A 24,193-nucleotide genomic window follows, 5' to 3' on the forward strand; every position below is an offset into this window, starting at 1 on the left:
ATGAGTCCTAATTATAGTCGGACGAGGAAAAATGTAAGGAGTGCACCGTTTCTCTCTTTTTCGCCCTATCACCCCCCCCCTACTTCCTCCCCACCCCTCCACCCAAAAGCTCTTTTGTTCAATTTTTAATCACCCCGCCCCCGTATCAAAGCGCTCTTGATATCCGAACGTGTCGCGTCTGCAGAGGCTGTCGCTGTGAAAAAAAAAAAGAAAAGAAAGAAAAATGGACCAAAAAAAAACTATGTAATTACTTATTTATTTACTTATTTGTTGCGCGGGCTGGCTGTCTCGTTTCGGACGACACGTCACGCAAAAATGATAATCATAATGTTATCGTTCGTAATCACACTGTCCTCGCCGCAGTGTCGCCCGCTCGAACCAATTATGATTGAATATTAACCAGTTTAATGATGATGGTAAACATCTTGGGATGGAGTTAGTGATAGTTCATTGGCACCGAGATGGCACCAAAGCGCTACTTTTATGTGAGGCGGGGCTTCGGCGCCAACTTGTGGGACCTGAGGCTGTTTCAGAAAAGGCACAAAAAAAAAAGCAAATAACAGAGTTTTAAATATGCACAAATACATAAAAATATGTACCATAATTTCCGCCCACAAGCCGCAGGTTTTTTCACACGCCGTCAACCCTGCGGTTTATGCGGCTAATTTGTGCATTTTTTTTCTCACGGCGGCAAGGGGGCACTTGAGCGGAATAGGTAAGAATGAGACCGGCGGAATACATGTGCCGAGGATGTGAGTTTTACCGGCCCTGTTGCTGCTGTATTACTGGCGTGTCTCAGTGATATTTAGTATATTATTTAGTATATTAAGTTCTATTTTAACTGGCCCTGTTAGCATTAGCGCTGGTGTTAGCGCTAGCGTGAGCATTAAACTCTTTCTGTGTACCGTCTTTCTTTGTAAATATCTCGTGTTTCAATGTGGGCACTTGCGGCTTTTACACAGCTGCGGCGTATGGTTGTACCAAATGGTATTTCCTTTACAAGTGTACTCGATGAGGCTTGTAACCAGGTGCGCTTTGTAGGCCGGGAATGACGGTACACATGTGACCGTCGGACTTCTGCGTTGTGGAGATTTAAAGACCACGCCGTGACAACAGGATTCATCTCGGAGGCAATCTCCATTTGTTTGACGCAGCTGCCATGAACAAGGCGAAATAATTTGTAGTATACTGTATGTAGCATTAAGCTAGGACCAAAACTAAGATCATCGAAAAGAGCTACCCGAGATATTGACAAACGTACCTGCCGTGAACAAGGCGAAACAAACACTTACGTAGCATCAAGCTAGGACCAAACCATACATCATCGAAAAGAGCTACCCGACATATGAATAAACGTAGCTGCCGTGAACCAGGCGAAACAAACACTTACGTAGCATCAAGCTAGGACCAAAACATACATCGTCGAAAAGAGCTACCCGACATATGAATAAACGTAGCTGCCGTGAACAAGGCGAAACAAACACTTACGTAGCATCAAGCTAGGACCAAACCATACATCGTCGAAAAGAGCTACCCGACATATGAATAAACGTAGCTGCCGTGAACCAGGCGAAACAAACACTTACGTAGCATCAAGCTAGGACCAAAACATACATCGTCGAAAAGAGCTACCCGACATATTAATAAACGTAGCTGCTGTGAACAAGGCGAAACAAACACTTACGTAGCATCAAGCTAGGACCAAAACATACATCGTCAAAAAGAGCGACCCGACATATGAATAAACGTAGCTGCCGTGAACAAGGCGAAACAAACACTTACGTAGCATCAAGCTAGGACCAAAACATACATCGTCGAAAAGAGCTACCCGACATATGAATAAACGTAGCTGCCGTGAACAAGGCGAAACAAACACTTACGTAGCATCAAGCTAGGACCAAAACATACATCGTCGAAAAGAGCTACCCGACATATTAATAAACGTAGCTGCCGTGAACAAGGCGAAACAAACACTTAGTAGCATCAAGCTAGGACCAAAACATACATCATCGAAAAGAGCTACCCGACATATTAATAAACGTAGCTGCCGTGAACCAGGCGAAACAAACACTTACGTAGCATCAAGCTAGGACCAAAACATACATCGTCGAAAAGAGCTACCCGACATATTAATAAACGTAGCTGCCGTGAACCAGGCGAAACAAACACTTAGTAGCATCAAGCTAGGACCAAAACATACATCGTCGAAAAGAGCTACCCGACATATTAATAAACGTAGCTGCCGTGAACAAGGCGAAACAAACACTTAGTAGCATCAAGCTAGGACCAAAGCATACATCATCGAAAAGAGCTACCCGACATATTAATAAACGTAGCTGCCGTGAACCAGGCGAAACAAACACTTACGTAGCATCAAGCTAGGACCAAAACATACATCGTCGAAAAGAGCTACCCGACATATTAATAAACGTAGCTGCCGTGAACAAGGCGAAACAAACACTTAGTAGCATCAAGCTAGGACCAAAACATACATCATCGAAAAGAGCTACCCGACATATGAATAAACGTAGCTGCCGTGAACCAGGCGAAACAAACACTTACGTAGCATCAAGCTAGGACCAAAACATACATCGTCAAAAAGAGCTACCCGACATATTAATAAACGTAGCTGGCGTGAACCAGGCGAAACAAACACTTACGTAGCATCAAGCTAGGACCAAAACATACATCGTCGAAAAGAGCTACTCGACATATTAACAAACGTAGCTGCCGTGAACCAGGCGAAACAAACAATTTGTAGTGTATCGGAAGTAGCATTAAGCTAGGACCTGGACAAGGGAAACAAATATATTATCCTTTATACATACTATAAAGTGCGAATACCCCTCAAACACGATGCAGCTTACCAAAACATACATCGTCGAAAAGAGGAGGTGTGAAGACGGTCGCAGTGCTTATTACGGGAGGGTGTGTCCCATCCAAGTATACGTGGGGGGGCCAAGGGCAACTATTTACAAATTTTGTGTGATTATAAACATAAACCAAACATATATATACTTTGTACTCTGTTCCACATACATTCTGCCCAACACTGAAAAAGAAACTTATACAACCGCAGAGTCAGTGGCGGATGTCCAACATCGAGGCCACGAAGAGAAAATGGTCGCTTGGGAGTTTGTCACGGCGTCATCGTTTTGAATCAGACGACGACAGCTAGCCGTGGACTACGGAAGAAAGCGGGACGCCGCTTGGGAGGTTCTGCTGGCGCTGACTTGCAAACCAACTTTGTCCCCCAATCATTTCATCTTCTCCTTTGAGAGACGTCAAACAATACCCGTTTTGTTGTTTGTTTTGTTTTGTTTTTTTACAACAATGGCCACAGCTTTGTACCTCGGCAGAAATAACAGCGAGCCCTGGCGTTCTTTTCGCCCCGCCACTTCATCTCATCTTTTTATCAACATCCTGCTTATCTCGACCTGCCCTGCTTGTTGGTGTCTTATCTGGCAAACCGTAGTTTTGGTGGTGGGGGGGGGGGGGGGGGGCTCCCTGCCGGCGTGGGACACGACAACAAGCGCGAAGTCGGCCGGCCTGGCGGGGGCCCCCTCGTTGCTCGACTGCGCTCTTTGAAGATGAGGAAATATTTGGAATCAAAGTGTCTGCGGGGTTCTTTTCCGACATCAAAAAAAAAAAAAAAAAAGGTCAGTTTTTGTGATTTAAAGGCAAACAAAGATTCGAAATGTTTCCCCGGTTCTGTTGAGGGAGCTTAAAATCCGCGTCAGTTGGAGCACGGGTGTCAAACTCAAGGCCCGGGGGGGCGGATGCGGCCCGCCACATGATTTTATGTGGCCCGTGAAGGCAAATCACGTGCGTCCGTGATTTTTGTTCCAATTCGAAACGAAAATTTCAAACCGTCCTATCGTAAATGATGACGTTGAGATATTGCAAGCATTTTTGTGTTACCAAACATCAACAATAGTTGGAAAAACCCGTTAACCTTGATTTCTGATTCCAAAACTAGCGTAATTCCCGGCCTACAAGCTGCGACTTTTTTCATAACCGCCGTGCTTGTTAGCTTTAGCACTGCTGCGTTAGCGTTATCACGACCGCACTAGCGTTAGCACTGCGGTGTTGGTGTTAGCGCCGCCGTGTTACAGTTAGCGCGACTTTCTGTGTAGCAAGGCTTATCGGCAGGTGCGGTCGGTAGGCCGGGAATTACGCTAGTTAATAAATATTTGCTCAATTAAAGTTTTTCGTGGTTTCAGTCGTGATGGCCCTCTGACAGAAACCGTAACGACAATGCGGCCCGCGCTAAAAATCAGATTGAGAAATGAGCTTGCGAGATGTATGGTTAAAAAGCCTCTCAGACTCACTTGCGGTCTCATAAAAAACACATGAGCTGAAATCTTGTCCTTGGCGAGGGAGCTGACAAAAACCTTTTTCGCGCGACATGATTGTGCGCACGCAAGTTGCGGGGGGCGGGGGTGGGGGTGTTTAGCTAGCTTGGGTTTTGCGCAACATGATGCGGTTGAGGAAGTCCTGCATGTAAGAGGAGCTACGAGTTTTTGTTCCCCGACTTCATTTTAAGGAACGTTCAAAAGCTTCTCAGACTCTCGTAAAAGACGCATTCCTTGAAATTTCGTCCTTGCGGGGGTCGCGACAAAAATGTTTTTGTTTTGTTTTTTGTTTTTTTTTCCCCTTGCAAAGTGATCGCGCGCACTCAAGTCACAGAACGTCAACGCACCCAACTCCAGATAAATATTTGATGTTTTACTTTAGCCGGCTCGGGTTTTGCTAAAAACATGATATGGTTGAGGGACTTCGACATATATTCATTGTGCTAATGCTAAAGCTACAAGGACGTGTTCACCAGGGTGGTTTAATCGGTCTCAGTTATTCTATTTTTTATTCGCACAAACCTTAATTGAGGTTTTCCTCTTTACATGACAAATTTCTGTTCCCAGTTTGTGGACTTTTTGTCTGATTTCCGGACATAATTTTCTCTAAATTTAGAATAAAATAGATGATGATCATTGCTGACTGTTTGTGTTCTCATGCAAATCAAATCTTATAAGATTAAAACAATGTGTAGGAGTATTAACATATGCATCTTGAATATTTTATGGGGTCATCCTGGCGCTTTTCCAGGAAATGTAATTGCTAGCCGTACGCGGCCACGAAACATTGTCGAGCAGGCGTGTCAAACATTTTTGTCACAGGCCACATTGTAGTTCGGGTTTCCCTCACAGGGCCGTTATGACTGTGAAACCATAAAAATTGTTTATCGCCTCGTCGTATTCCCACGTGAAATTTATGAATTACTTTTGGTATCAGAAATCAAGGGAAATGGGTTTTTCAGCTATGATGTTTGGTAGCAAAAACACTTGCAATACCTTAACATTATGATTTATGATATAACAATTTGAAGTTTTGGTACAGATTTGAACAAGAATCACGGACGTTGACGTACAAGATTTGCCTTCGGGGGCCACATAAAATCATGTGGTGGGCCAGATTTGGCCCCACGGGCCTTGAGTTTGACACCTATGTTGTAGAGCAATTATCCCAGAAAGAAATTCCATATTAATCCGTCTCAAAATAATACGTTAATTTCATCCATCATATTTTGCTGCTGTGATTTAATGTTTCTAGCTATCGATCCATCGATTGTCTTATCTGTGAGGTAAAGATCTTAAATCAGATAAAATTTTAGTTCATTTATTCTAATAAATATTTAATAAAAATTTGCTAGTTTAAACGGGATTATTTTTATCTATTGAGTCACGTTATTGTGATGGTTATTATTATTATTAAAAAATATTTTATTTTACATCCAGTTTTGAGGGAATGTACAGCAATTTGTTTCAGCTGCAGTTATTTAATAAAGTTGTCACTTTTTACTATTTATTTTTTATATCTAAAAATATTGTTATTGCATGTTTTTTCATTTATTTTTTTATTTTGTTAGAGTTGTATCGAGGGTTAGACTCTCCGATCCCCAGGAGGAGACGGCAATTTGATTCCGACCGTTCCTCTTTCTCGGTCGCAGGTGGAGTGGCTGAAGAACGAGGAGGTGATCGACCCCGCCGACGACCGGAACTTCTACATCACCATCGACCACAATCTGATCATCAAGCAGGCGCGACTCTCTGACACGGCCAACTACACGTGCGTGGCCAAGAACATCGTGGCCAAGCGACGCAGCACCACCGCCACGGTTATTGTCTACGGTGAGCTGCTCTCTTATTTCTACTGGGGCAGTAGCTTCAAGGCCCCGCCACACCGTGACGTTCTGGTCAACGTTCTCTGAACATTTCAATCCTTCTATTTTTCAGCGTTCTCAAACGCGGATGACACATCTGGCGTGTGAATTACGTGCATCTAATCCATGACTAACGTGTGTCTAACGCACGAGAAGCGTGTAACAGCGACCAAATAAGATACCCCTAAAAACCATTAGCATGCGCTAACGTGTCACTGGCGCGCGACGAGCGATTTTGTCAACGTTAGACGAGCGTGTCGAGCGCGTGACTAAACGGGTGAATAACGTGTGTCTAACGCACGAGAAGCGTGTAACAGCGACCAAATAAGATACCCCTAAAAACCATTAGCATGCGCTAACGTGTCACTGGCGCGCGACGAGCGATTTTGTCAACGTTAGACGAGCGTGTCGAGCGCGTGACTAAACGGGTGAATAACGTGTGTCTAACGCACGAGAAGCGTGTAACAGCGACCAAATAAGATACCCCTAAAAACCATTAGCATGCGCTAACGTGTCACTGGCGCGCGATGAGCGATTTTGTCAACGTTAGACGAGCGTGTCGAGCGCGTGACTAAACGGGTGAATAACGTGTGTCTAACGCACGAGAACCGTGTAACAGCGACCAAATAAGATACCCCTAAAAACCATTAGCATGTGCTAACGTGCCACTGGCGCGCGACGATCGATTTTGTCAACGTTAGACGAGCGTGTCGAGCGCGTGACTAAACGGGTGAATAACGTGTGTCTAACGCACGAGAACCGTGTAACAGCGACCAAATAAGATACCCCTAAAAACCATTAGCATGTGCTAACGTGTCACTGGCGGGCGACGAGCGATCTTGTCAACATTAGACGAGCGTGTCGAGCGCGTGACTAAACGGGTGAATAACGTTTGTCTAACGCACGAGAAGCGTGTAACAGCGACCAAATAAAATACCCCTAAAAACCATTAGCATGCGCTAACGTGTCACTGGCGCGCAACGAGCGATTTTGTCAACGTTAGACTAGCGTGTTGAGCGCGTGATTAAACGGGTGAATAACGTGTGTCTAACGCACGAGAAGCGTGTAACAGCGACCAAATAAGATACCCCTAAAAACCATTAGCATGCGCTAACGTGTCACTGGCGCGCAACGAGCGATTTTGTCAACGTTAGACTAGCGTGTTGAGCGCGTGATTAAACGGGTGAATAACGTGTGTCTAACGCACGAGAAGCGTGTAACAGCGACCAAATAAAATACCCCTAAAAACCATTAGCATGCGCTAACGTGTCACTGGCGCGCAACGAGCGATTTTGTCAACGTTAGACTAGCGTGTTGAGCGCGTGATTAAACGGGTGAATAACGTGTGTCTAACGCACGAGAAGCGTGTAACAGCGACCAAATAAGATACCCCTAAAAACCATTAGCATGCGCTAACGTGTCACTGGCGCGCGATGAGCGATTTTGTCAACGTTAGACGAGCGTGTGACTAAACGGGTGAATAACGACAGAATAGCGTTTTGCTGGCGTGTAATTTTTACAGTGGAACGGGAACGAAAACGGTGGAAATTTCATATTCGCTTCAGTTGTTCTCGGGAGTTTGAACAGTCAGCATCATGCCGCCTAGACGAAAAAATGGGGGGTGTGGACTTCAGCAACTAGCGCTGCGAGTCAGAATGCAAAGCCTCCTTCACTAGCAATGTCTTTGGAGGAAGAAGAACACCCCTTGGAGACCCTAAACACCATGAAAATCCCAGCGATGACGGTCCGACGGGAACAAACGATAAGTAACAACCAAGTAACGCTTTAGCAACGACTGACTAACGATAGCCAAACGCTTGCAATGCTCGGCGAACGTTAGCAAAACGTTCCACGAATGTTCTTGAACGTTCTGCAGCGTTTAAAATTTAACATTGATCAACGCTGGTCTCAGTGAGAACTTTTGTGCATGTTCAAAACATTTTTTTGTCCGGACCGGCGTTCTCCGCCGATTCCCAGCGACGATTGACGTTCGCTCGCGTTCAAACGACGCTCTTCTGGCGCAATCCCGGCGACCGTGGGCGACTACCGACGTTTCCTCAAACGCTTCAGAACGCTGACCAGAACGTCATGGTGTGACGGGGCCTTTAGCAGGGATACCCGGACTTCCCTCTCCCTGGCGGCTTTGTTCCGGGGAGATCCCGAAGCGTTCCTTGGCCAACCGGGATGTGTAGTCTCTCCAGCGTCTCCTGGGTCGTCCCCGAATTCTCCTCCTGGCAGGACGAATTCCGGAACACCTCACCAGGGGACCATCCAAGAGGCGTCCTGATCAGATTTCCCAACCGCCTCATCTGGCTCCAACCAATATCCCTCCCCAGATGACCGAGCTTCTCACCTCATCTGTGGAGGAAACTTATCTTGACTGCTCGGTTCCGGGATCTTGTTCTTTTCGTCACGACCCCCCAGCTCGTGACCGTAAGGGGGACTGGGAGGAATCTAGATCGCCCGGTAAATTAAGAGCTTTGCCTTTCTGGTTAGCTCCTTAGACCAGACTGATACAAAGTCCGCATCAGTGCAGATTCTGTACCGGTCAGCCTGTCGATCCCCCGTTCCAAGATTATTTCAACTCCTCCACTTGGCAGGATCTCACCTCGGATCCGGAGAGGGGACGCCTCCCTTTTCCGACCGAAGACCGAGGTGCTGTACTCTTCCCAGCCGCTTCACACTCGATTTCGCTGTCGCTTCCGTCCACCGACGGGATCGCCGCCGTGACCTCGGACTCCCAACGGCGTCTCGGGGCTTAGCGGGAGGCGGCGCGGGTGAATTTCCAGACCCGGGTTCATCCTGGGGCTGATCGGCACTGAATGTGTGTAAGAACAATGCGAGGACGCGCTATGAATCCTGGCAAACACATTTTACGACTCGGCAAGGATTTCCCTGTCACCGACACGGGGGTGAAGGCGGGGGGGCGGGGGGGGGGGTGAACTCCTTTAATGTCAGCTTAATGTACTCGAATGTCACTTGGGCTGCTTGTCACCAAAACGCAACGCGGTACAAATATGTACGCTTAATTGTGTCGCGTGTGAAAGCGCCGCGCGCGCAAGTGCGCCCGTGTCAAAATATGCCAAAAGAAAAGATGATTCACATTTCGGGGGTGGGGGGGGGGCTGTGGGGAGTTCCGGCGGTTCAAGTAAGGGAAGAAAAACAAATAAATACCACAAGACTGAAGTACATCTGACACAAGGACAAAAAGACATTCTCCTGTTACCGTGTGAATTTAAATTTGTAACATTAAAAAAAAAAAACATTTTCACTTTTGCATGCACGATTGAAGGGAATAAAGTTACAAAATTATAAGATTTAATTTTCAATTTTTTATAATGTTCTATGTATATGAAAACAGTACTTTCTACCTGTAAGTAGGTGTATTAATTTTATTTTATTGCAATAGAAAACCACAATTTTACTAAAAATAGCAGTTGAGTTATAATACTGCTTAAAAATTTGTGTAATTTTTACATGGATGAAGCAAATTTGTTCAGTCGTACACATTATTACTCCATGTCTGACACAAGGACAAAAAGACATTCTCCTGTTACCGTGTGAATTTAAATTTGTAACATTAAAAAAAAAAACATTTTCACTTTTGCATGCACTATTGAAGGGAATAAAGTTACAATATTATTAGATTTAATTTTCCATTTTTTTATAATGTTCTATGTATACGAAAACAGTACTTTCTACCTGTAAGTAGGTGTATTAATTTTATTTTATTGCAATAGAAAACCACAATTTTACTAAAAATAGCAGTTGAGTTATAATACTGCTTAAAAATTTGTGTAATTTTTACATGGATGAAGCAAATTTGTTCAGTCGTACACATTATTACTCCATGTCTGACACAAGGACAAAAAGACATTCTCCTGTTACCGTGTGAATTTAAATTTGTAACATTAAAAAAAAAAACATTTTCACTTTTGCATGCACTATTGAAGGGAATAAAGTTACAATATTATTAGATTTAATTTTCCATTTTTTTATAATGTTCTATGTATACGAAAACAGTACTTTCTACCTGTAAGTAGGTGTATTAATTTTATTTTATTGCAATAGAAAAAAACAATTTTACTAAAAATAGCAGTTGAGTTATAATACTGCTTAAAAATTTGTGTAATTTTTACATGGATGAAGCAAATTTGTTCAGTCGTACACATTATTACTCCATGTCTGACACAAGGACAAAAAGACATTCTCCTGTTACCGTGTGAATTTAAATTTGTAACATTAAAAAAAAAACATTTTCACTTTTGCATGCACTATTGAAGAGAATAAAGTTACAATATTATAAGATTTAATTTTACATTTTTTATAACTTTCTATGTATACGAAAACAGTACTTTCTACCTTTAAGTACGTGTATTAATTTTATTTTATTGCAATAGAAAACCACAATTTTACTAAAAAATAGCAGTTGAGTTATAATACTGCTTAAAAATTTGTGTAATTTTTACATGGATGATGCAAATTTGTTCCGTAGTAGACATCATTACTGCGTGTTTTTATAACACGTGTTAATTTTCAAGTTATATTTTTCTCACCGTGAAACTGATTAAATTCTTATCAAACTGGGTTACGAGAAAAATAGTCATTAAATAATTAATTGCAAATTAATTAATTAAACATATTTTGGTACATATTCCCGACAGAATAAAGTCATAGCACTGTGAGGATAAAATTCCAACGCTACGACTCAATCGTCCACGCGACCGTTTCGTTTTTCCTCATCCGATGTGGGGAAAGCGAAGGTCTCGGCGGCCGGTCCGGCGGCGTCGCGTGTTGTCGATTTTCGGAGGTTGACAAAGACGGATGAGAGAGCGACGAGAAGCATTAAGAGGAATCGCCGACTGGAAAGGCGCCACTGTCTGGCTGCGTGGAAAAAAAAAAAAGTCCTGGCCCGAGATTGCCGGGTCAAATAAACAAAAGTTCGACACGCTCCGCGCGTTCGTATCTATGTAGCGCCGCCTTGACTTCAGCACAGAATTGAAAATATTAAATAAATGTTTCTCTTTTAAGTCAAATTAATTTGTAACTCACTGATAAAAAGCATTAAAAAACAATGAATAAATGATACATCAATTTGTTTTTGTGTTGTCATAAATCATTGTTCCCCATTGAAATGAATGGAAATGAGATTAATCTGTTCCTCACACGCATGTTCTTGTGTTTAATAACGGAAAATAAATTTGTATATAGTGATTCAATTACTCAATAGGATAATCGGTAAAATACTTCATTTTTTCCAAGTATTTCCACTTCCATTTTTATCTGTGACTCTTCCGGTTTCTCTGTACCGTCCGATTTGAATCGAAGTCCCGCGGTTTTAAACATTTTGCTCATTGTTTCGTTTTGTTTTTGTTTTTTCTCTCTCCACCCCCAGTAAATGGCGGCTGGTCGACATGGACGGAGTGGTCGGTGTGCAACAGCCGCTGCGGGCGGGGCTACCAGAAACGCACGCGCAGCTGCACCAACCCGGCGCCGCTCAACGGCGGCGCCATCTGCGAGGGGCAAGGCATCCAGAAGCTGCCGTGCAATCCTCTCTGCCCGGGTAAAGCTATTTTCCAACTCCGTGACGGTGGTTTGCGAGATGCATCCCCCCCCCCCGCGTGAATTCCCGTGGGATGTTCCTACCTTTTTGAAAATCCCCGGAACTTTTGCAACCACTCCATTTTCACGTTCACGCCCATCGTCACCCACGCGTCGGGCGGCGCCTCACGCGTGTTGTCTTGTTGTGTGGTGTAGTGGATGGCCTGTGGACCGAGTGGAGTAAGTGGTCCACCTGTGGGACCGAGTGCACCCACTGGAGGAGGCGGGAATGCGGCGCGCCGGCACCCAAAAACGGTGGCAAGGACTGCGAGGGCACGGTGCTGCAGTCCAAGAACTGCACGGACGGCCTTTGCATGCAGAGTGAGTATCTCGACCCGGAAGTGTCGGCGTCTGCTCGTTCGCTCGCCCGCCATCTCTCACGCAAATCCGTCTTTCATCTCGCTAATCGCTATCTTTCGCCAACGTCTGCATCTCAAACTTGCTTTTCACGACACGCGACTCGACCCCGGAGTTGAGTCCTACGCGGCGCTCGATCCGGAACAAATTTTTCCGAGCCAATTTTCCTCAAACGTCCCGATTTGTTCCGTTGACCAAAAGCTGTTTTTTCCTTCGTCCGGTTCCCTGAGTTGAGTTCTACGCGGCACTCGAGGGGTTATTGTTTTTCTTTGCAAATTTTCTGATATGAACAATCCATATGAAAATAATGATTGAACAGGATTCTTCAATTTTGGCTAATGCAGCTCAAGTTCTGTTTCTGTCCTGTTGTGAGATCAAAACACGGGCAATTCCTTCAATTTGGGTGAAATTCTGAATTTCTTTTTTCCCCTCACTCACGACCCATCAGAATGGAGGTAGGATCCAAACGCAGGATTACACGGGAGACGCAGAGGTAATTTGGGAAAAACGTTTATTAATCCGAGGTCGGGGATCGGGCAGACAGTCAGGTATAGCGGCGGTAATTGGGACGTCGGGCGGAGAGATCAGATCAGCGGGCAGGCAGGAGTCGGTACACGTGAGATCGATCAAGGTAGGCAGAAGTGTCAAAGGAGTCAGGCTTACGGGGTCGGTCGGAGAACAGGAATACCATCAGAGATACGGGGGTGCCGGAACGGGGCATGAACCTCAACGATCTGGCGCCAGGCCAGTCGTCCCCATGGTCCTATATACACTGGCACGACTAGCTAAGGTCAGAAATCATGGACACCCCCCCCCCCACCCCCAGAAGAATTGTATCAATCGTTAGTCCGTGAAAAATTGTACCTCCACATTCCGTTCTACAAATTACCTTCGATAATTATTCCATATCAACATACGTAGACAGACATTAGCACAAAGGTTGTAAAGCTTGTCTCGATCAATGGGCGTCGACTAGCTAAAGTCAGAAATCATGCTCCGCACGCTTCCCGGCAATCCCCCCACAGAAGAATTATGTTAGTCGTAAGTCCGTGAACTACAAATGCGAAGAAACCTTTATTTTTTATTTTTTGCCCATCTTTTTTAATTGTGTCACAGTCCGAAAATTGTACCTCCTCGTTCCGTTCTATCAGAGCAAAGGTGCTAATTTTGGTAGCGATGTAATTCTAGTCTGCGTTTGCGTCACTGCCAATCAGCGTCCTAGCGGCATGTTATAATACACGAAAAGTGGACGTATACTTTATGATTAAAAATAGGCACTCCTCCTATTTGCTTTTTACAACGGCGATTATATTATATGGTAATCCCGCAACGAGCAGCCTCCTCTGATTGCTACCTTTTTTATCTTTATTTTTTATTTTTAAAATATCCGCTCGCCTCCGACCCGACAGGCGGGGAGACCCGAGGCGGCGAAGTCGGGCGAGCTCGACCTGCCGAGTTCCGCGTCTCTTCGGGTGGGGGGGTGGGGGTGGGGGGGGCAATTATATGCGGTAAATGGCTCTCGATCGCTCTCCCGACGGCTTTAAAGTTCACAAACGGCTTTTCGTAACTGGCGTTTTCGCTCTTTTGACGGGATAAGTGTGTGGGCCGCGTGTCGGGGGTTGCAGTTTGTTGTTTCCTGAGGCGCCGCGTTGTTTCAAGCTTTTGCGTCTTTGATCGCAACGGTTGCCAAACGTGCTGCCAAGCTCTCCGGTGGAAAACGACATCGATTTACACTTGTTGGCGTCGGAACGTCGCAACCCCGCCGTACAGCTTAGCTTCTGTGATATTGTTTTGTGTGTGTGTGTGTTTTTTTTTTCCAGTTTTTATTTTTGAGTTTTGTTATCGTTTCAACCTTGGCAGCGGTGTAACAAATGGTTGCCATTTGATGCGCATGTACTGTGTCACTAATATATCTACAGATGTAAATCAGTGCCACCGAGATTTGAATTTGAAATGTAAAGTGATCACATTTTCAATAGTTGCCACAATTCGCTGTCTGAAATTCACCGTCCGCGCCACCAGGCAGGGTTACTTCAGGTTGGAACAAAACAGCCACCCAATCCAGTTACGCTTTCTTGCCATGGGACGTTACGTGACTAAGAAAGCGTAACTGCGATTGGCTGGGTGTTCGGTGCAGTTTATTAGCAGGAAAATCTAAAAAAAAATGCTTTAAAACAACGATTTTTTTAGGCTTGGAACGCATTATTTCATTTTCCATTCATTGTAATGGGAAAATGTGCTTCGGTTTTCGAACGTTGCGGTTTTCAACCGGCCTTCTACAACGGATTATGTTTGAGAACCGAGGCACCACTGTATATGTACGTTTGCTGTGTCCGTCTTTCCGAGACGTTTATAGCGTACATGCTAAAACACTTTTTTTAAAAAAAATTTAGGCTTGGAACCCATTATTTCATTTTCCATTCATTTTAATGGGAAAACGCGCTTCGGTTTTGGAACGTTTCGGTTTTCAAGCGGCCTCCTGGAACGGATTGCGTTCAAGAACTGAGGCACCACTGCATGTCTACGTTCGCTGTGTTCGTTGTTCTGAGATGTCCGTAGCGTACATGAACACTCAGCGACAAGTTGTCGAATGGCAGTTACGCTTTCTTAGTATGTGACATCACATGACTAAGAAAGCTTAACTGCGATTGGCTGGGTGTTCGGTGCACTTTATTAGCAGGAAAAGCAAAAATATATATATATTTAGGCTTGGAACGCATTATTTCATTTTCCATTAATTTCAATGGGAAAACATGCTTTGGTTTTCAAACGTTTCGGTTTTCAACCGGCCTCCTGGAACGGATTGTGTTGTGTGGCACTAACGGGACAAGTTTAAACAAATATACTCGTAAAAATCACTGAGACACGCAGCAACGCCTTGCGCAGCGCTGACAGGGCCGGACAGCTAAAAGTCACCAAAAAAAAACATGGTAGCGACACGCTATTGTGGCGCTAACAGGGCCAGTTAAAAAAACCCGATAAAAATCACTGAGGCATGGCACTAACACAGCAGAAACACGCTAGCGTGGCGCTAACGGTACCAGTTTAAACAAATATACTGGTAAAAATCACTGAGACACACAGTAACACGCTAGCGCAGCGCTAACAGGGCCGGACAGGTAAAACTCACCAAAAAAAAAAAAAAAACATACCTAAATCACTGAGACGCGGCAGTAGCACAGTAGCAACACGCTAGCAAAGCGCTAACAGGGCTGGTTAAAAAAAAAAACTACCGGTAAAAGTCACTTTCTCGGCACATATATTCCACCAGTCTCACTCTTCCCTTTTCCGCTCGAGTGCCCCCTTGCGGCCGTTGGAAAAAAAATGCACAGATTAGCCGCACCTCCGCATAAACAGAAGTTATGGTAATAATAAACAGCTGAGATAATGTTTCACAAGTGGGCACACCCTCTATAAAATTAATTAATAAACTAACACTATTTGGAACGGTTTATAATTCCCTCTACCTTGACTAAGGACTCCTTCCTGCTGAAGTAAAACGCTTTTTTTTTTTTTTTTTTTGCGTTACACTCCTGAAATAAAATACATTTTCCACCACATCCTTGTTTATTGTATTGCATGAATCGGTATATGGAAAAAAAAATGGTGTCAATTGAACCGTGGAATGTAAATCCAGCCTAAAACTCGCAGGTCAGCGAGTCGGACCGTCTCACATCTATCTTCGCCCCCTCGTCCGTTCCGGCGTTGTTTTTTTCCGAGCTCGCTCATTTCCGGACGTGACATTTTCCTGACGTTGACTCGGGGGAGCCGACGGCGGCGGAGTCAAACCCATCACCGCTGTCAAATACCCGCGAGCCGACTGCCGCCGCTGTGCTCTGACTTTCCGTGACGTTTCTTCTCGTACGATTTTAACCGATTGTCAATTGACACGCAATTAAAGTTGGGAGTTTGCCCGCTTTTTGTCATATTTTCGAACCGTGTGACCCGACAGTAGAATGTCATTAAAACGTTTCCGCCGCGTTCTGCCTGAAATTTGTATTAAAGTTGGGAATTTGCCCATTTTTTTTGTCATATTTTGGAACCGTGCGACCCGACAGTAGAATGTCATTAAAACGTTTCCGCCGTGTTCTGCCTGAAATTTGTATTAAAGTTGGGAATTTGCCCATTTTTTTTGTCATATTTTGGAACCGTGCGACCCGACAGTAGAATGTCATTAAAACGTTTCCGCCGCGTTCTGCCTGAAATTTGTATTAAAGTTGGGAATTTGCCCATTTTTTTTGTCATATTTTGGAACCGTGCGACCCGACAGTAGAATGTCATTAAAACGTTTCCGCCGTGTTCTGCCTGAAATTTGTATTAAAGTTGGGAATTTGCCCATTTTTTTTGTCATATTTTGGAACCGTGCGACCCGACAGTAGAATGTCATTAAAACGTTTCCGCCGTGTTCTGCCTGAAATTTGAATTAAAGTTGGGAGTTTGCCCATTTTCTGTCATATTTTCGAACCGTGCGACCCGACAGTAGAATATCATTGAAACGTTTCCGAATGGTATGTCAATCATATTCCCGGCCACACTCACCTGCAACCTCGTATCGAAATTTTTTTTATATCAGGAAAACTCAGCTGTGATGGACTCGCGCTCTCCCTTTTGGCCGGGCTCCACGTTTGCCACCGTCGCCAACAAGCGGTTCATCTATCACCTCGTTGATTATTCCGGTGGCCGCTCGCCCGCCTGTGGCTCTCCGCCTTGTTTATAGGGACAGCATTGTTTGTGTAGTGGGTTATGGAAGCCCCCCCCCCCGTCGAATATTACGTGTCGTGGCGCACTATGCTCTCTTTTGCTGGATTTATCTCTGGCGGGCTTCCTTCCGTCTTTGGAGTTTTCCCGAGTTAGCTCGTGTCGTCGCAGATCCGATTGACTCGGGCAGGATTTGCGCCGCGGGCCGTCGGTGGCACAATTCCGATAATAAGCGGCACAATTGGGATTATCCCTCGCCGCGCCGTCAGGAGAAGAAATCGACGCCGTTCAGATACCTTCAGATTGGAATCGGGTATTAAGAGCAATCAATCTCCTCGAAGAGTTATATCTGGAACGTAATCTTGTGTCGATATACTCACAAATGTACAAAATATGAAATCGAGGCCTATTGTACGAAATAAATGACAGGGATTCATTTCATATCGGGGCGACGCTCCTGCCGCAAATGGCGAACATCCAAGAGTCACTGACACCTCCACAAAAAGATTTGGAATTACCGTAATTCCCGGCCTACAGAGCGCAACTCCCTCGCTACACAAAAAGAGTTTAATGCTAGCATTAGCGCGGCGCTAGCATTAGCGCACCTGGTTATAAGCCTCGGTATACAGAAAGCGATTAACTCTTAACTCTAAACTCTTTCCGTGTACCGAGGCTTATAACCAGGTTCCCTAACGCTAGCGGTGTTTACACAGAGTTTAACGCTAGCTTTAGCGTGGCGGTAACGTTAGCGGACCTGGTTATAAGCCTCAGTACACAGAAAGAGTTTAACTCTTAACTCTAAACTCTTTCCGTGTACCGAGGCTTATAACCAGGTTCCCTAACGCTAGCGGTGTTTACACAAGAGTTTAACGCTAGCTTTAGCGCGGCGCTAACGTTAGCACACCTGGTTATAAGCCTCAGTACACAGAAAGAGTTTAACTCTTAACTCTAAACTCTTTCTGTATACCGAAGCTTATAACCAGGTGCGCTAATGCTAGCGGTGCGTTACTGCACCTGGTTATAAGCATCGGTACACGGAAAGAGTTTAACGCTAGCATTAGCGTAGCGCTAGCGTTAGCGCGTCTGGTTATAAGCCTCGGTACACAGAAAGAGTTTAACTTAACTCTAAACTCTTGTTGGCATCATTGGCAAAGAGTTTAACTCTTAACTCTAAACTCTTTCTGTGCGCTAACGCTAGCGGTGCGTTATTGCAACTGGTTATTAGCCTCGGTACACAGAGTTTAACGTTAGCATCAGCGGGGCGCGAGCATTAGTGCATCTAGTTATAAGCCTCGGTAGATAGAAAGAGTTTAACTCTAGCATTAGCGCGCCACTAGCGTTTCTGTACCTGGTTGTAAGCCTCGGTTCCCAGGATATAGTTTAACGCTAGTATTAGCGCGGCGCTAACGTTAGCGCACCTGGTTATAAGCCTCGGTACATAGAAAGAGTTTAACACTAGTATTAGCGCCGCGCTATTGCTAGCGTTAAAGTCTATGTACCGAGGCTTATAACCAGATGCGCTAACGCACCGCTAGTGGTAGCGCACCTGGTTATAAGCCTCGGTACAGATAAAGAGTTTAGAGTTAAGAGTTAAACTCTTTCTGTGTACCGAGGCTTATTACCAAGTGCGCTAACGCTAGCGCCGCGCTAATGCTAGCGTTAAACTCTGTCTATGTACCGAGGCTTCTAACCAGATGCGCTAACACTAGCGCCGCACTAATGTTAGTGTTAAACTTTCTGTGTACCGAGACTTATCACTAGGTGCGCTAATGCGAGCGGTGCGCTAACGCTAGCGCCACATCACCGCATAAACCGCAGGGTTGAAAGCGGGGAAAAAAAGTCGCGGCTTGTAGGCCGGAAATTACGGTACATACAGATGCCGCCAGATGGCGCCAAATCAACACTTTTCTTTTAGACAAAGCTATGAGCTGGGAAAAAAAATGAAGCTCCTCCAATCAGTTCAACTCACATTAAATCAGAAATGCGCACAACTTTGACTTCTTTGGGTCCTCAAACGTTCCGGTTCTTTCTCCCGCCGGGCCGGCCCGCTTCCTTTTCTAACGCGGCCCGGCTCCCGTCGCGCTCCGGAGCCGGCTTGACGGATGGCGCCGGTCCCTCGGCCGAGCCGCCCGCGGTTTCCCCCTCATCCGTCTCCGCCGGCGGGGGAAGGGGAGGGGCCAAATCAAGAAAGATGGCTTCCCCCTGCGTCATTACTCCCACTCATGACTGTCTCGTTTGTTGCGTTTGTTTTTCTGTTGGTTTAAATTTGATTTTCATCATCCCTCTCTCCCCCGCCATCTTCCACCCCCCCCCAACCCCCTCCCGCTATCCACCCATTTCCTCCCCCTCTCTCCCACAAGGTTCCTTATATCAGAAGTCAGCTGACGCTAAAGGAAAGCTTGATTTGGGAAATACATGTGAGTTGTTTATTTAATTTCATTTTTTAAAATTTATGATTTTCATTCTTTTATTTCGACATACTCACCGTCCAATTACAGTACACCGTTAAAGAAAGATAAAAATCAATAGAATCTATTTTAAAACCATTTGACAGTGACCGGCGTCGGACTCCCGGCTGGCCGCCGAGCACGCGTAGCCGTTTTTTTTCGCATGGGTGTCGCGTTTGCGCAAACGTACGCCCGGGAACGCGTCACGCCCGGCCGTAACGTCCGCGATAAACGCGAATGGAGTCTGCAGTGTCGTTAAAAAAAAAAAAAAAAAAAAGTACGCTTTTGCAACTGACTTAATTGTGGGTTTTGCCGGTTCTGGCGTTGTCGTGCTGGATTTCCACGTCGTTCTGCGGGTTTTCTCGGGTTTTTAGCCTCCTTTTGTGCGTTTGTCGCGTCATTCAACCCTTGAAAGGTCCGTTCGGGCGCACGTTTGCTGCCATCTACTGGCCGGTTTGCATTCGACATAGTACAGTATATACTGTTTGCGCAGGGATTTTTCAATATGCTAACTAGATGAAAAATATGCCGTTTTTTTTGCGATAATCACATCATCACGGCAGCGGTGACAACATCACAACCTCCGTTGTGTTATTGCTTTCATCCAACAGATAAACAAAACGGTTTTATTTGTAAACATGAACGACCGTAGCGCGGACAGCGGGCTTTGCTAGAGTTAGCCGTTAGCGTGTCATGCTAACCGGCCGAGAACGTGCCGTTTGTTGAAAGTTTCGCTTTCGCAGAGCGATTTGAGCGATTCGTACGCTTGACAAGTTGTCGCGTTCAGCAAAATTCACAAGAACTAACGTGAAGAGAAGCCAAATGATGCGGCGGTACACTCGTTAGTCATGCTAGCATCACGGGAGCTCACCTGGAGGTTTGCGGTGACGTCGCCGGGCTTTTCTATCCTCCGCGTCGTTTTGGCCGGACTTTCTAATCCCAGAGATTTCCTCCGGCTGGAAAACGGCCGTTTTCGCAAGGGTTTGTGCAAACGTACGCCCGGAAACGCGTCACGCGCGGCCGTAACGTCCGCGATAAACACGGATCGAAAAGGCCGATTGGAGTGAAAAGATGTCTCTCCCCCCCCACCGCGTGTCGATCGATAAAACTGCTGACGGGGGTTTTTACGCGCCCCGATAAAAAAAAAAAAAAACGACCCGAGCGGCGGCGCGGCGTTTGGCGGAGGCTGCCGTTTGATTGTTTTTCCAAATGATGTCGTTTTATTGCCGTGGAAAAGTCGATATAGGGCAGCGCTTGACAACGTGCGTTCATACTCAACTTGGACTTGCTTAAAAGGGGGCTAATTATGGAACATAGACTTTAACAGCTCTGGAGTGCCCGTCCTCCCGTTAAGTGTGAAATTGCTTGACCAGATGAATCTTTTGTGAGGTGCCATCTATCCATCCATTATCTATCTTTCTGGGTCGGGTCGCGGGGGAAGTAGCTTCAGCAGGGATACCCAGACTTCCCTTTCCCCAGCCACTTCTTCCACCTCTTCCGGAAGGATCTCGAGGCGTTCCCAAGCCAGCCCAGAGACGTAGTCTCTCCGACGTGTCCCGGGTCGTTCTCGGGGTCTCTTTCCGGTGGGGCGTGCCCAGGGAGGCGTCTTGGAGGCGTCCGGTTCAGATGCCCCAGGCCACCTCACCTGGCTCCTCTCAATGCGGATGACACGACCCTTCGAGACGGAGGTAGGACCCAAATGCAGGAGGACACGGGAGACGCAGAAGTAATTTGGGAAAAACGTTTATTAATCCAAGGTCGGGGATCGGGCAGGCAGTCAGGTACAGCAGCGGTAATCAGGACGTCGGGCGTAGAGAGCAGGTAAGTGGGCAGGCAGGAGTCGGTACACGGGAGTAGGATCAAAGCAGGGAGGACTATCAAGGGAGTCGGGCTTACGGGGTCGGTCGGAGAACAGGCGAAGGTCGGTACACACGGGTTGACGATCAGGGATACGGGAGTGCTGGAACGGGACATGAACCTCAAAGATCTGGCGGAGGACCAATCGTCACCGGGTCCTATAAGTACCGGGCGTAATCAGCCGAAACAAGGTGCAGGTGTGTGCCGACTTATTGGCTGGCCACGCCAAGCCTGGGCAGGATGCCAGGAGCATGACAGCAGAAGAGTAGTGGCTCGACACTGAGCCCCTCCCTGATGACCGAGCTTCTCACCAGTTCTCGAAGGGAGATCCCGGACACCCTGCGGAGGAAACTCACTTCAGCCGCTTGTATCCGGGATCTTGTTCTTTAGGTCACGACCCACAGTTCATAAGTGAGGGTAGGAACGTAGGTCTTTGGACTCAGCTCCCTCTTTACCACACCCGATTGATCCAAAATCTGCATCACTGCAAACGCTACACCGATCAGTCTGTCGATCTCCCGCTCCGTTCTTCCCTCACTCGTGAACAAGACCCCGACATACCCGAACTCCTCCACTTGAGGAAGGATCTCATCCCCGACCCGGAGAGGGCACGCCACCCTTTTCCAACAGAGTACCGTAGTCTCGGATTCGGACGTGCCGATTCTCACCCCAGCCGCTTCACACTCGGCTGCAAAGCTGGAGATCGCGGCTTGATAAAGCCAACAGAACCACATCATCTGCAAAGACCAGAGTCGGATGCTGAGGCCACCAAACCGGACACCGTCTACACCTCGGCTGCGCCTAGAAATTCTGAACAAAATAATTTTTTTGGGGGGGTGATGCCGCTTTCTGAAAATGTGTCTGGTATTAATCCGCTCATAATTTTGCCATATTGGTACGTCGCAGTGACCCCATTTTACATCCTTGTTCACTCGTGACCCGGAAGCTAAGCCGTGCCAAGGTGTGCCATTTTCAAGCGACAGACTACACGGGCGGGGGAAAAAATGAAATCAAATAATCTCAATGCCGAAAGCGACGCAGACCCGCAGCGTTAGATCATTCGTCACGGCAATGAAATCCATATCGGCTTTGGCCCAGAAGTACCAATCAAGACGCACAGTTATTGTTATGACTGAATAACTGTCAGAGGCCATTTTAAAATAATCCAAGATTTAAAAAAAAAAGCCTTTGTGATGGCTACTATGAAAATAGTGTTCCCTCGCATACTTGTCGGCATATTTTCTTTTGTATTCATTGAAAAAACTACTAATTAATAATTTTTGTGCTTAAACCAGAGCCCTGTCCAATATAAAAGTGTTGCTTTGGCGCCATCTTGTGACAGCTTGGTGACAAGTCATTTCGATATGTTGAAGTGAGGGGAAAAGCATCCCCCCCCGTCTAATGCAAAAGTACTGCTTTGCCGCCATCTTGTGGCCTCTATTGGCAAATGTAATCCTTGCCGAACTTGAATACAGTAATACAGTAAAAAAATAAAAACTGTATTTAAAAAAAAAAAACTTTTAAAGTATGGAAAGAAAAGGAGCAAGCAGCGAATACGCCATGCCGTGTCATCCCCCTATACACCCCCCCCCCCCCCCCCGGACACGCCGCGCGTTATCTTTAAAAAAAAATTCCATATTTCTGCATTTTACGCCTTGTTGTGTCACAACCGAGTTAGCCGATCGTCCCGTTACCTCGTCAGGCAACTCGTTGGCATATTTTCTTGAAAAACTCATAATTTTTGTGCTTAGGCCAGAGCCCTGTCCAATATAAAAGCACTGCTTTGGCGCCATCTTGTGGCCTCCATTGGCAAATGTAAACGTTGCCGAGCTTGAATACAGTAATACAGTAAAAAAAAAACTTTTAAAGTATGAAAAAGTCTTTAAGACGTGGAAAGGAGCGAGGAGCGAATCCGCCATGCCCCCGAACACTCCGCGGGTTATCTTTTTAAAAAAAAATTCCATATTTCAGCATTTTACGCCTTATTGTGTCACAACCGAGTTAGTCGATCGTCCCGTTACCTCGTCGGGCTCGGCAGGTCGTTAGTTCATCCAAAAAAAAAGTTAATTCTGATGTCTGCGTCTTCATAATAATAATAATAATAATAATCCTTTTCACATTTCCACTACATTTTTCCCCCCCCGCGCACTGGAAATGACTCATGTTCAAAGGAATGTATTCATCTAAGTGATACATTTTAATACGTACACTTAGCAGGTCGCCGGCTTTATCTTCAAAGCGCGGATGGAAGATTGTTCCACGGTAGGTTGCGGAGTGGGGGGGGGGGGTGTGTGCACATTAAATAACCGCAGGGAAGCTCAGGAAGTGAAATTACATTCTCGCGCTTTCATCACTCGGCTCCCCGGTTGCCTCGCCGCGGCGGCGGAAGGATTATCGGGGGCCCGACGTTGAGGATGAGGACGTCATCCTGACACTCCAGACTTACGAGTCTACAGTGTCGTTAAAAAAAAATAAAAAGAAATAAAATAAACCCAAAAAATTGTACGCTTAGACTTAATTGTGGGGTTTGTCCTCGTCGTGTCGGTTCTGCAGTTGTCACGCCGGATTTCCACGTCGCCGCGAGGCTGATCTACTTCGTTCTGCGGGTTTTCTCGGGTTTTTAGCCTCCTTTTGTGCGTTTGTCGTGTCATTCAACCCTTGAAAGGTCCGTTCGGGGTGCACGTTTGCTGCCATCTACTGGCCGGTTTGCATTCGACATAGACTTAGTACAGTATATTTGGATGTCCTGTATGCATACTGTTCGCTTTTATTTGTAAAGATTAGCGAGCCTACCGCGGACAGCGGGCTTTGCTAGAGTTAGCCGTTAGCGTGTCATGGTAACCGGCCAAGAACGTGCCGTTGGCTTTAATGTTTCGCTTTCAAAAAGTGATTTGAAAGATTCGTACACTTGACAAGTTGTCGCGTTCAGCAAAATTCACGAGAACTAACGTGAAGTGAAGTCAAATGATGCGACGGTACGCTCGTTAGTCATGCTAGCATCACGGGAGCACAC

At 45.8% G+C, this 24,193-nt stretch overlaps 1 protein-coding gene across 5 annotated transcripts in view; it reads left to right on the top strand.

Moving 5' to 3' along the window:
* The window catches only part of unc5cb (unc-5 netrin receptor Cb), a 167,258-nt gene that overhangs the window by 124,125 nt on the left and 18,940 nt on the right, over window positions 1–24,193 (top strand). For 4 of the 5 annotated variants that reach the window (XM_061801292.1, XM_061801297.1, XM_061801296.1 and 1 more), the window contains exons 5-8: window positions 6,008–6,188; window positions 11,616–11,783; window positions 11,978–12,142; window positions 19,237–19,293. In XM_061801292.1, the coding sequence (XP_061657276.1) occupies window positions 6,008–6,188; window positions 11,616–11,783; window positions 11,978–12,142; window positions 19,237–19,293 (571 nt within the window). The remainder of the gene's footprint in view (window positions 1–6,007; window positions 6,189–11,615; window positions 11,784–11,977; window positions 12,143–19,236; window positions 19,294–24,193) is intronic. The other variant, XM_061801293.1, reaches the window with a different exon arrangement.

This window comes from Syngnathoides biaculeatus, chromosome 17 (genome assembly GCF_019802595.1).
Source record: "Syngnathoides biaculeatus isolate LvHL_M chromosome 17, ASM1980259v1, whole genome shotgun sequence".
NCBI lineage: Eukaryota > Metazoa > Chordata > Actinopteri > Syngnathiformes > Syngnathidae > Syngnathoides > Syngnathoides biaculeatus.